This window comes from Carica papaya, chromosome 2, assembly GCF_054855325.1.
Source record: "Carica papaya isolate Zhongbai chromosome 2, ASM5485532v1, whole genome shotgun sequence".
Taxonomy (NCBI): domain Eukaryota; kingdom Viridiplantae; phylum Streptophyta; class Magnoliopsida; order Brassicales; family Caricaceae; genus Carica; species Carica papaya.
The window spans coordinates 5,646,877-5,659,178 of NC_142310.1; the positions used below are offsets into that span (position 1 = coordinate 5,646,877).

The following is a 12,302-nucleotide window of genomic DNA, read 5'->3' on the forward strand; positions in this document are numbered from 1 at the left end:
CGGTAAGCTTCTGTTTTTCGACTTCTTTCAGCCAACTGAGACCCCTTAACGTGTTTTCTCATAGGAATGAGTGCAAAATCGGTCGAAACTGACCGAAAATGGCCAGTCTGAGGCAAATCGCCGCTGCAGGGGGTGGTGCCGCTGTGTTGGAATTTTAAAATTGGCCAGAAAAGGGTTTTAACACTGGTTTTGACTTTTTTGAAGTATTTTTAAGTACTTGAAGCTTGTTTTAATCTCCGAAGAAAAATTCAAAGAACCTGAGAACCGCCAGTAGGTGCAGCTGAAAGTTTAGCATTTGGACACCGATTCAGATAAGAACTCTCACCCTATTTCTTGTTATGGAATTGAAGTTTAATTATAAATAATGTGGTATTTTGTACAATTTAAAAAAATTCGATAATTAATCACAGGTTACTAATGGAGGCGAAACTGGTTATTATTCACTGTTGATCCTGTTTGATTGATTTTACCTTTTCAAATACATAATATTACACTAGAGTTGGTATGATGATTCACTTGCGCTTCCTTGATACATGTATTACTTGTTCTGCGTGATTTACAGTTAAATTGTGAAATTAGAAATTAAATATAAACGAAAAATTGTTTGACTAAGTGAATGAATGAATGGTAGCTTTACCGAATATCTTGGGAGATGGTGGACAGACCGGGTACATAGGAAACCCTACCGTGAACGTTACCTCATACCAGTCGGAGTATCGAAGATTGGTATTTCGACGCTCATACTGGACAGGGTATGGGGATGATCTGTTTCACTCTCATACCGGATAGGGTATTGAATGATCATATTTTTGGCATTCATATCGGACGGGATATGGGGACGACCGGTTACTTGAAAATATTGAATAAGGGTTCACGCGTAGTGATGACATCCCTATGGAACCCCATGAATATCAATAGGTAGATAAAAAGGGAAAGTTATTGTTCTGATTAATTGAATATGAGATTATGATATTGTTTATGTTATTGATTCTATAGGTCAGTTTTAAAATTTTTATTTCGGTAAGTGTACAATAAATGATTTTATTTATGATAAATAAATTTACCTAAATCAAGAGTTCCACCTTCATTTCTGTATCGGTAAGTAGTGTGACATTCTTACTGGGTTAGTGTAGCTCACTCTTTCATTAACCATTTCATATCAAGAGGATTAGAATTCAGATCCCGATCCACAAGAGGGTTGCGAATAAGATGTTCAGTTGTTTACTTTCTATTTATTTCTTTAATTATTCGTTGTTCTTTTAGAATGGTTATTATCGTATCTCTATTAGTTATTTTAAATTATTGTGTAAGAAATGTAAACATTAACGTTATTATTTCGCTTTCGCATTTAAATTTATAATTTATTTCATTTCAAGTTTCGAACTGTTACATGTACACTAATAATAATAAAAAATAACACAATTAATTTACTAATGAATACACATAGATATAAAATGCATAACTTAATTTGAAGTTATAAGCTCGTAGAAAATAATTTAAAGTGCGAAACTTCCGGACAGGAGATATGAAGAATACTTGCTTGAAAAGTCAACGTGGTCTAAGAAAAACTTGTCATGGAAGAATACGTCGCCCTGCACTTCGCAGCAAAATAATCGATACTTCCTGCAAATTAAACTTCTCTAATATTCACGCGGTATATACATATACACACTGAAATTTCTTTACGTCAATACTTACACCAGCGCCTTCCGGAGTCTGTTAACTACAAATTTTAAGAAATAATTTTTATTTTTAACAAAAATTTACACAATAAAATTTCAGAAGTTATTTATATCTAACAAACACTTTTGTTAAAATATCTTTTAATAATACTTTTAAAATTTCTGACTGATATTGTAAACTAAAACGACACACCGTGTTTTCTGTACATATGCTGAAATTTTAATTTCCTGGAATAAGAGAGGAAACATCTCCCGTAACACCCAATCAATACTTATTTTGTTGTCTATATAAACCTAGTGATTGATAGTCCGTTTAACGTCCAGACTTCTTTTAATTTCTTTCCTTCCTTTGTTCTTATATACATATGTGTGTGTGTGTGTATGTATATATCACCTCTACCTGCAACCTTCTTATCTTTCTATTTTGGTGATTGATAGATTGTAAACTTTTCTCTTCTCGGCAGATACGTATTACACTTCAGAGGTGATCATTCAGCTTCGAGGCATGTATGTGTGTGTTTTGATTATATTATCTTGCATGCACCCATAAATAATTAACATAGTTTTATTTTCAAGTTAATAGTTTATAATTCACATATTTTCTCTTCTTGATCTTGATTAGTAGTTAGTCAACTTAATTATACCATGTTATGATGTTAATTAATTTACTTAATATACTTGGAACTTATGCTATATGAAGATTTCAAAACAATGTAATTGTTATTGTTATATTTTCCTGGTGCACACTTCATACATTGCAGTTACATGAATAGACAAGCCCATAGAGAAAATTATATAGTAATAAGTAGAATGACCAAACATACATACATATATATATATATATACACATAATAAGTTATTATAGAACTTCAAGCTTGGTGTACGATCCCACAACTCCGAATGCTTCTTTTAAAAAGAGAAATCTACTTCTTAATTTAGATTTCCTCATTATTTATTATTTTTTTGTTAGGATTTTATCGCAACAATTATGGGATGTGTAAACAGCTCTTCTGTTAGTCACTCTGAGCATGAACTTAAGCCAAGGAACCGTTTGCAATCCTGTACATGCGATGGTTGTTCTAGCAACCTGAATCATGAGCTTCAGGTAAAAGATCATTTGCAACTCGACAAATGTGACAATTACTGCAGCCATCCAGAACATAAACTTGAGAAAAAGAAAATTTTACATCCCTACACATGTGATGGCTGCAAAGAGACAGGATTTGGATCAAGATACCATTGTGAACCTTGTGACTATGATCTTCATGAGGCTTGTATGTTCCCTAGCCCCACAATTCACCATGAATTTTTCAAAAATTCAACCTTTACATTTTTTAAAGAATCTTCTATACATAACTGTAATAAATACAATTGCAAAGATCATAAAAGATACTGTGATGCATGTACAAAACCTATAAACGGTTTTGCATACCAATGCAAAGAAAAAAAATTTGATTTACATCCATGTTGCATGAACTTAAAGTCTGAATTAAACATTCATGGAACAAAATTTCGACTTCGGAAAAGTATGGATGTTTCAGAAAAGTTATGCAAGTGGTGTGATAGAAGAAAACTCAACGTTAAAGATTGCTACTCAAGTGTTGGAGGATTGTCTTATGTGTCTGAAAATGAAGACTACCAGTTTCATGTGTATTGTGTTAACGAATTCATACTTGAATCATTGGAAAAGAATGGAGGAAATGGTAATGCATGGGCGAAGAATAGAGAGAAGAACAATAATGATAATGATGATAATGATTGTTTGGTTCTTGAGAAAATTGAGCTTCCTATTCAACGTCTGAAAAGAAACAAAAAGGATGGTAAGTGGTGGAAGATAGCCAAAATAATGGTCAAAACCATTATTGGCATTCTTCTTGGTGATCCAACTTTCCCTCTTGCATTCATAGATTTGTTTACATAACTCATTAATGGAGGTTGTGTTTCTATTTCTAGTTAGATAAATTAGGGTTTAAAAATTCACTATATAGTTTAGGGTGTGCTATATATATATGATGTATTCCTTTTCATGGGTACTTGTACCCACGTTTTGTAAAGATCCCAGTAATATTTCATTTATGTGGATATTGTTAGCATTGATTTTCTTTCTCTCTTAAATCTTCTCCAATTTACTGCCTCTTGATAATTTTAGATCTATGCGCTGGCTATAATAAATTGATTATGATCTTGGTTTCAGTTTGGGCTTTTTGAAATTAGGACAATTAAGTTATATTTGAAACCAGACCATTTAATTGGAATTTTTAAATTTTAAATTGATTTGGGCTTTAAATTTGGATTGGTAAGGTCATGTTTAAAATTAAACCCAAAAACAATTTATTATGGGCATTGAGGATCTATTTTGATAGAGATATTATATTATATTTAATTATATATATATAAAGAAAAAACAATAAAAAAGTTAATGAAAATAATCAGATATAATCTAAATCAGAAAATACCAAGTATATCCTCACGGAGGATGCTCAGGAGTTCAGGTAGTCAGCGTCTCTGTTGCCCTCCCAGTATGTATGTTATATGGTATTCTTAATACATGAACAATTTTTACCAGTTGCAATCACAAATTAATTATCAATATCTTACCACTTGTTGATAAGAAATTGAATTTCTAACACCCAAATAAACACACACCTACAATCACAAATTACATGTATTAATATTTCAGATGAAGCATATGATTCAAACAAATAAACCCTGTTATGACATATATAAATTAACAACCAATTAATATTAATTAATTAATCAATCAATTAATTAATTATTGACTCGCTTAGGTAGTGCATAAGAAGAGAGAGTGGATAAAACTGCAGTGAAGACGAATGCAATGAGAAGAAGACTGCAAGATGCATGTGCCTTGCTGAAGAATTTATCAATATTGGAGCTTGATTCTGGGAATATTATCTTTACGGTATCTTTTAAGTCTTTGCTAACACCAAATCCAGCTGCAGCACCTGTTGCTAATACATACGATATAAACTGATACCCAAAAGAAGAAAAAAATTGATTCATCAGTAAAAGTTTGTGTTGATTATATATATATATATATATGTATGTATGTATATCTATGCATACATACCTTATCACCGTAGAAATCAAAGAGCAAGTGTCCTTGGCCACCTATAACGTGATTTCCAGTTGAAAAGTGGCATAATGTGAATCCAACTTGCAAGATTGTGTAAGCCAATCCGATTACCACCGCAGCCAGCATATAACTGCACAGAAAGTTACATCAATAAATTAAATACATATATATATATATATATATATATATATATCTACTATGAGATCTCAATTTCAGGTGAAAAAAATATATAATTATTGAACTACATATATAAAATAAAATCATAAACTACAAATAACTTAAGTTTAAAATTTAACAACTAATAGTTTGAGTTTAAAAATTATTAAACCAGCGATAATTGGGTTCGAAACCTTATAATTATTGAACTATATGTACAAGATAAAATCATACACTATCAATAACTTAAAATTAAAATTTTAAAAATGGATGGTTTAACGCTGTGAGTCAATAGTATTTGAGTATAGCACCTTATATATGTTGTGTATGCATAGAATATTGCAGTACGTACCGATAAGCGTAGATGTCGTTGAATCTAAGCTTAAGCACAGCAACGAGATCGCTGGTGAGAGTGACTTCTAAGGATGTTTTGTTGGTGATGAGGATGATGATTGAGATAACAAGAGAAGCTACTGTAAGAACTCTCAGAACCAGACTAATCGATTTTGAAACAGTAGAAGCAGGTGGTGGTGCCATTTTCTTTTCTTCGTTGGCAGAATTGGCGTGTATAAATTGGTGGATGATCGTGCGTACATATATAGCCAACTATATATGTGTGTGTGTGTATATATATATATATATATGCAAATCATTGAGCCTAGTCCTTAGAATTCCAGTGATGAATCAATGGTCTACCCTGTGAGGGTTTACTTTTGAAAACAAAAAACAAAAAAGAAACCAAAATAACAATGAGAACGTGCATGTGGGCCGACGTTAACCCTTAAATGTTAATAAAAGAAAAAAAAATTAGGTTTATATATGCGTGTGTGTGTGTGTGTATATAGATAGGTATGTGTGTAAGTGGTTGTGGGCATGTGTTTATAGCGTAGTATTGAATAATGGGATGGAATTCTGCGGGTAGAAACTTCTTTCAAATGTATTGGTCTAAGAGTTGAAAAGTCGCCAGCTTAATTTCATTGGCCAACCACTAATTCTTAGGTTGTGTTAGCCACATAAATATAATTTTTATAATTATCTAAAATTTTATGTTAATGTGTGTGTATATGTATATATGCTTTCTTCCCTGTGATTAGTAAACGTGCCGGGTCAAAGTCAACTTAAGCCGCTGTAGGCCTGTACCACCAATTCGGCAATTATTGAAAAAAAAGCTGCCATTTTTACAGGAAAATTCTTCCCCAACCAAGTGGCCATTTGCAATATACATATATATATATATATATATATATATAATCTACTGTAAACTTCTTAGAGTTTTTCAAATAATTAACTCAACTGGATTGAATTTCTTAATCTCAACATCGAATTAGATACATTTAGTATCTTTCGGATTTACTAAAATCTAAATAATAATTATATGATTTGAATTTAAATCTTGCTTTTAATTTTATTAAAAATAATAAATAATAGTTCGAGAATGACTGAAATTGAAGTTCAAATCAAAATTTAAATCTGTCAAATAATCAAATATAAATACACCCATTGACAACTTATTTGGGTCTTGAAGTAAAATTCTACTTCTAAAATCTTGAAATAGAGCTTATGATCTTATAAATTATTTTTATAATTTAATATTATAAGTTTTTAAGTGTATTAAATAGCTCTTACAAATTTAGTAGCGATTGTGAGTTATAGTCCCTTTGTTTAGTAGCATCATGTAATCCTTGATTAGCCCACATGGATTCATCAAAAATTTCACTATAAATGGACACTTGCTCAAAAAGTTCAAGCATTGTGTAAATTTCGTAGGTATATATGTCATTTTTATGAATTTTAATACAATTGTATTTTCTCATTAATTTTTAAAAATTTATCTAAAAGTTTTTCAAATAAATAGTTAAATGAGTTTTTTAAAAGTTCATATAACATGTGTTAAAATATGTTATATGAAAAAGTTCATTCTGTATTATAATATGTTTCGTAACATTCATGATTTTTCATAATAAGTATGTTTGATTTATAAGCGTCTCAAATGAAAACTTTTTTACAAGTTATTTCTTTCAAAGTTATATAAGTACAATTTAAGTCTACACCATGATTTCTAAATGTAGTTTTTATAAAAAAAAAATTATTATTGTTGTTTTAGTTCAACCATATAACACTTTTAAGTTTCGTGAATTGATATGAAAGTTGTTCATAATAGATATTTGAGTATAAATATGTAAGTTATATAATTTTCCTACTTTCATGATTATCTTTATTTTATTTTAATTACATATAAGTTGAAAAATCACTTTGATTAATAATAAAAACTGCGAAGTTATATACGTTCATAATTACAAAGTATTGAATTATTGTAACGACATGTTTTCTCTGTTGAGATATGGGTATTATTCCACTCACGTAACATGATAAATTTACACAGTAATAAACAAAAATTTAAGATTCAATCATCTCCTATACGGAATACAAGTCATGAGACTTACAATATTATTTATATTATATCACTATAATATAATTAAGCTGACTTTACAAGATGAACTCTTACTGTTACTAAAGGTTAGTTATTCTAAGTCTTCCTTTGACCTTGAACTTACTCTTGACCTGAACTAATATACATTAGAAGGTGTGAATTGGGGTGAGTTTCATGGACTCAGTAAGAAAAATGAGCAGTTCCCAAAATACATACATTCAGTCACCAAATCTTTTAAATCTATTCATTCAGTAAACATTCAAAATTTCTTATTTCAGTATCATAACTCAGGGCATACCAGTTTCATTAATAAAATTATTCAGTATCTAGTATTACAATTTAAGCAGTAAACAGTTCAGTAAATATTAATTCAATATTTCTCTACTGTAACTTTACTCATGACTTCTTTTTTTTTATCAGTTTATGTCTTATTAAAAATAATTTCACCATGCGACACCGTTTCTGCCGACATCAACGATGGCTGTAAGGATCTCTTCTACCACATGAATACATTACAGTTCAGTTCACGTTTAACAGTTCTTATCATTTCGTCACGTCTGGCTGAAGTCGTATCCACGAGTAAGGTGCACCATAGTCACACACCAAAAGGCTACATACACACCCATTCATCAGTGATACTGGTTAAACGGATTTTTCAATCTTTTAAAGATTCTTATGTTATTCTTTTGCTAATCAGGTTTGCCACTAGATGATCTGTTCAGATATGCACTTATTTATACATCATATATATATATATATATATATATTATACATCAATAAGTCTACACAATAGGCATAATATGTAATACCCTTACATTAATTTTAATAACTTTAAAATTAATGTAGAAATATAATTTTTAAATTTTTATTTAATGTGAAAATGAAGAAAAATAGGTAGGGGATGAAATTCAAAACAATTTTGGGAAAAAAAGGTGAAATTTTGGGTTATGGGGGTATTTTTGAAAAAAAAATTAGAAATTAAAGGTCAAAATACAATTTAAAAAAAATGTGTCACGTAGAACGCCCAGTTAGCAGCCCCAACAAACCAGAGCGCGCCGTGTGACGAGGCACACTGACGAGGTGCCAGCGGAAGGCGATGCTAGCAATCTGCGTGATCGCAGTCGGACGGTCTGGATTTGTTCCTATGCGTATATACGGTCCGGATTCGTTCTTATTTTTAAATGCGATCGGATATCCCAGATCAAATCGCGATGAACGATCCAAATTCACTTCTTATTTAAACTAGATCGGATGGTCCAAATTAAAATGAGACAAATATAAATACCCCTCTTCACGTCAAACCCTAACCCTAGCTGTCAGACCCCTGGCCGGAGAAGAAGAACCAGTCACCGGGAAGGGAGCCGACAGCCTTCCGTCGCCGAGCTGGAGCCACCTTCGACCGTCAAAAGAAGTAAATATTTTCTCATTTGCTCAAAGTTCAATTTTGAATACCTCTATGACCAAATTAGAGTAAAAGGATCGACGAATGAGCCGAAAATTACGAGTAAAGCCCAGCGGCACAGTCACGGGAAAAATAAAAAACTACCTCCGATGATGCCCTTCCCGATTCCCGTTTTATGCAATTTTTCTACCATTGTAATCACCATTCCTTTTTCTACAGGTTGACTAAAGCAAAACACTCAACCGCGAATGTAAGCCGGCAGAGCCACCGTACTGGAAACCCTGCTGCCAGTAAGCCTCTATTTTTCGACTTTTTAGGCAAACTGATGCCTCTTAATGTGTTTTCTCACAAGGAGGAACACAAAACCGACCGAAACTAGTCGAATATGTCGCCGTGCTGGAATCCTGAAATTGGCCAAAAAGAGTTTATAACACCGATTTTGGATTTCTGATATATTTCTAGGTACTTGGAGCGTGTTTTAATCCCTTAAAGAAAATTTAGGGAACTTGGGGACCGCCAATAGGCGCAGCTGAAAGTTTAGCATTTCGGACATCAATTCGAATAAGAATCTCTCACCTTATTTCCTATTATGGAATTGAAGTCTAATTATAAATAATACGGTATTTTGTGTGATTTGGAAATATCGATAATTAAAGATTACTAATGGAGCCTGAACTGGTTATTTATTGCTATTTGTCACGTTTTAATTGATTGATTGATTTTACAATTTCGAATGCATGATAACATACTAGAATTGGTATGATGATTCGTTTATGTCTCTTTATGCATGTATTTGTTTGTTTTACGTGATTTATAATTAATTGGAAAACTAAAAATTAAAGGTAAACGAAAAATTATTTAATTAAGTGAATGGACGAATTATAGCCTTACTGGATATCCTGAAAGATGGTGGACGGACTGGGTATGTAGGAAACCCTACCGTGAACATTGTCTCATACCGGACGGGGTATCGAGGATTTGTATTTTAGCGCTCATACCGGACGAGATATGAAGACGACCCATTTCACCATCATACTGAACGGAGTATTGAGAGATAATATCTTTTGGCGCTCATACCAGACGGGGTATGGGGATGACCCGTTATTTGAAAATGTTGAATAAAGATTCATGCATAGTAGGGACCTCCCTATGTACCCCCATGTATACCAGTAGGCTAATAAATGAGAAAGTTGTCGTTCCGACTGATTGAATATGAGATTATGATATTGTTTATGTTATTACCTTTATAGGTCGATTTTTTGAAATCTCGCTATAGTAAATGTGCGGTAAACAATTTTATTTATGGTAAACGGATTTACTTAAATTAAGAGCTTCATTAGTTATTTTTATGATTTCTATCAACATTTTTTCGTGTCAAAGTGATGTGACATTCTTATTGGACTAGTGTAGCTCACTCTTTCATTAACCATTTTAGATCAAGAGGACCAAGATTCAGATTCTGATCCACAAGAGGGTTATGAGTAGGACGTTCAGTTTGTTTGCTTTCTATTTATTTTTTTGATTGTTAGTTGTTCTTTTAAAAGAGTCATTCTTGTATCCCTATTAGGTATTCAGAATTATTGTGTAAGAAATATAAACCCTAATGCTATTATTTCGCTTCTGTATTCAAATTTATAATTTATTTCCTTTCAAGTTCCGGTTTGTTACACAATATATACACTTTATATGCACAATTATTGATTCAATTAAGTACATATAAATACGCAACACATACAATATGAACATACTTTTATATTTACGCAAGACATACATGTATTCTATAAACAAACACATACAAGTTGTTCACTCATGCATACACACGTTGCACAACCTACAATTATACATATATACATTACACACACCTATAACTCGATAACTAGTGTGCATAAAATCTGCATATATATACAAGTAAAAATATGAATACATAATACTATGTCATTAACAATATCATGTAGGTTTTCAATCATATGCAATTGCACACATGCGAATATGATGAGTTTTCAGAACTCGTTGTGGAAAACATGAATAGTTTGTAAAATCTGTAAACAAGTCATTTCAACGAAAAATAAGGTTCATGAAAATATAGGGGCCTCTAAATGAGACTAACTCAATCCCTTACCTACAGTCGAATAAAAAAATATATGAATCCTTATTGGTTCAAGTCTACGGCCTCCTTTAAATCTTCACTGCCGCTTAGTTAATTTTCTTATTCACAAATACATAACATGCGTACTAAACAATAAGAGATTTTTAGAAACGAACCAAACAAAAAACTAGTTTTACCTTGGGCACGCGATCCCGCTCGCCAGAGTCACCATACGTCACCACTCATGTGCTTCCGGTTCACCACGTGCCACCGTCAGAGTGCCATTTGCCGCCTTATGCGCGACCACCAAAATTGGCACACGCCACTATAACCAGTCACGAACTGCTACGTTTTGGCCAGAGATCACTAAGAAACAATTTGCGCATCCAACTCCGGTACAGATCTTATGGAATCGTGCAGGGAACGTGCCACAGATCGCGAAGTTGCACCTGGGCACCGCACAGGTCTCCTTTTCCCACCGCACACTGTTGCGCTATTCCTTTTTTGGCTTTCTATTTTCAATGCAAATAGACCGGTCTCTCAGATTCGGCATCCAGCTCCGCGCACCAGGTAACACTTTTCGTTGCACGCTGGTCTTCTTCTGCGATTTACTTTCTCTCTCTACATGCAGCTCCCTTCCTCTCTCTATGCACAGATCTCTCTCTCCTCACGCATGGGATCTCTCTTCTCCATGGCTCTCTCTCTCTCTCTTTTTTATAGTCAGAGAGAGGAGAGCCCCATATAGGCCATCCTCGTCTTTCTTTGGTGGAGGGAAGAGGCGTACACGCCTCTTTTCCTCTTCTTCTTCGGCGGCTAGAGGCATACACGCCTCTAGTTGCCCTAATTTTTTCTCCTTATATATAACCAAAACGACGTCGTTTTGATGCTCTCAAAACGATGTTGTTTTACTTGTTTATATGTTTTCTTCCTTTATATCAAAACAGTGTTGTTCTTAGGGTTTTCTAAAGCGACCTCGTTTTTGTTTTTCCTACTTTTGATAAGCAAGTAGGTTGGGTTTTTTTTTCTCTCGGACTAGGTTGTTACAATTATCATAAATAATTTTATATTGTTATTGAAGAGTCACAAATATTTAATGTAAAAGTTACTTTAAATAGTTATGAAGTGTAATACTATTGTTTTTCAAATATTTGAAACATCATGAACTATAGTTTCTAATCTTATCATTTCATATATTGAATTTTTATGTGATAGTTTTTTTTTTTATGATATCACTGTAACTTTTAAAAAATTATATAAAGTAAAAAGAATTTTCATAAACACATGTTAAAACACAAAGTTATAAAATATAAACTATAACTTATAGTCTTATAGGTTACTTTATTTTTAAATGTTATAATTATTATTTTATAATTACTGAAAAATTATATGAAATTACAAAAAATTCACACTAAAATGACATACAACTACAAGAAAATTGTACTTCTCAG

General features: G+C 32.4%; 2 protein-coding genes across 4 annotated transcripts; one reads left to right on the forward strand and one right to left on the reverse strand.

The window, feature by feature from the left end:
• Positions 1–1,490: 1,490 nt before the first annotated feature.
• On the forward strand, positions 1,491–3,764 carry LOC110825458 (uncharacterized). 3 transcript variants are annotated; one of them, XM_022055924.2, is made up of 2 exons: positions 1,491–2,185; positions 2,653–3,764. In XM_022055924.2, exon 2 carries the CDS (start codon positions 2,671–2,673, stop codon positions 3,601–3,603), a length of 933 nt encoding a protein of 310 aa, XP_021911616.1. In that variant the 5' UTR covers positions 1,491–2,185; positions 2,653–2,670; the 3' UTR covers positions 3,604–3,764. The 3 variants fall into 3 exon arrangements, with proteins under 3 accessions (XP_021911616.1, XP_021911621.1, XP_021911607.1); XM_022055929.2 differs by having other exon boundaries at positions 1,491–2,166; XM_022055915.2 differs by having other exon boundaries at positions 1,492–2,189.
• Positions 3,765–4,317: 553 nt separating this feature from the next.
• Positions 4,318–5,732, reverse strand: LOC110825476 (CASP-like protein 4D1). The gene is made up of 3 exons (XM_022055938.2): positions 5,288–5,732; positions 4,774–4,909; positions 4,318–4,673 (listed from the first exon to the last, which is right to left on the reverse strand). Exons 1-3 carry the CDS (start codon positions 5,470–5,472, stop codon positions 4,452–4,454), a joined length of 543 nt encoding a protein of 180 aa, XP_021911630.2. The 5' UTR covers positions 5,473–5,732; the 3' UTR covers positions 4,318–4,451.
• Positions 5,733–12,302: the final 6,570 nt, after the last annotated feature.

Excerpts from the sequence above, each read along its gene's own strand:
- LOC110825458 (XM_022055924.2), top strand. The coding sequence starts at position 2,671 with ATGGGATGTGTAAACAGCTCTTCTGTTAGTCACTCTGAGCATGAACTT.
- LOC110825476 (XM_022055938.2), bottom strand. The coding sequence starts at position 5,472 with ATGGCACCACCACCTGCTTCTACTGTTTCAAAATCGATTAGTCTGGTT. Across the intron at positions 4,910-5,287 it reads AACGACATCTACGCTTATCG|TTATATGCTGGCTGCGGTGG; the intron begins GTACGTACTGCA and ends CTTTCTGTGCAG. Across the intron at positions 4,674-4,773 it reads TTGATTTCTACGGTGATAAG|TTTATATCGTATGTATTAGC; the intron begins GTATGTATGCAT and ends TTTGGGTATCAG.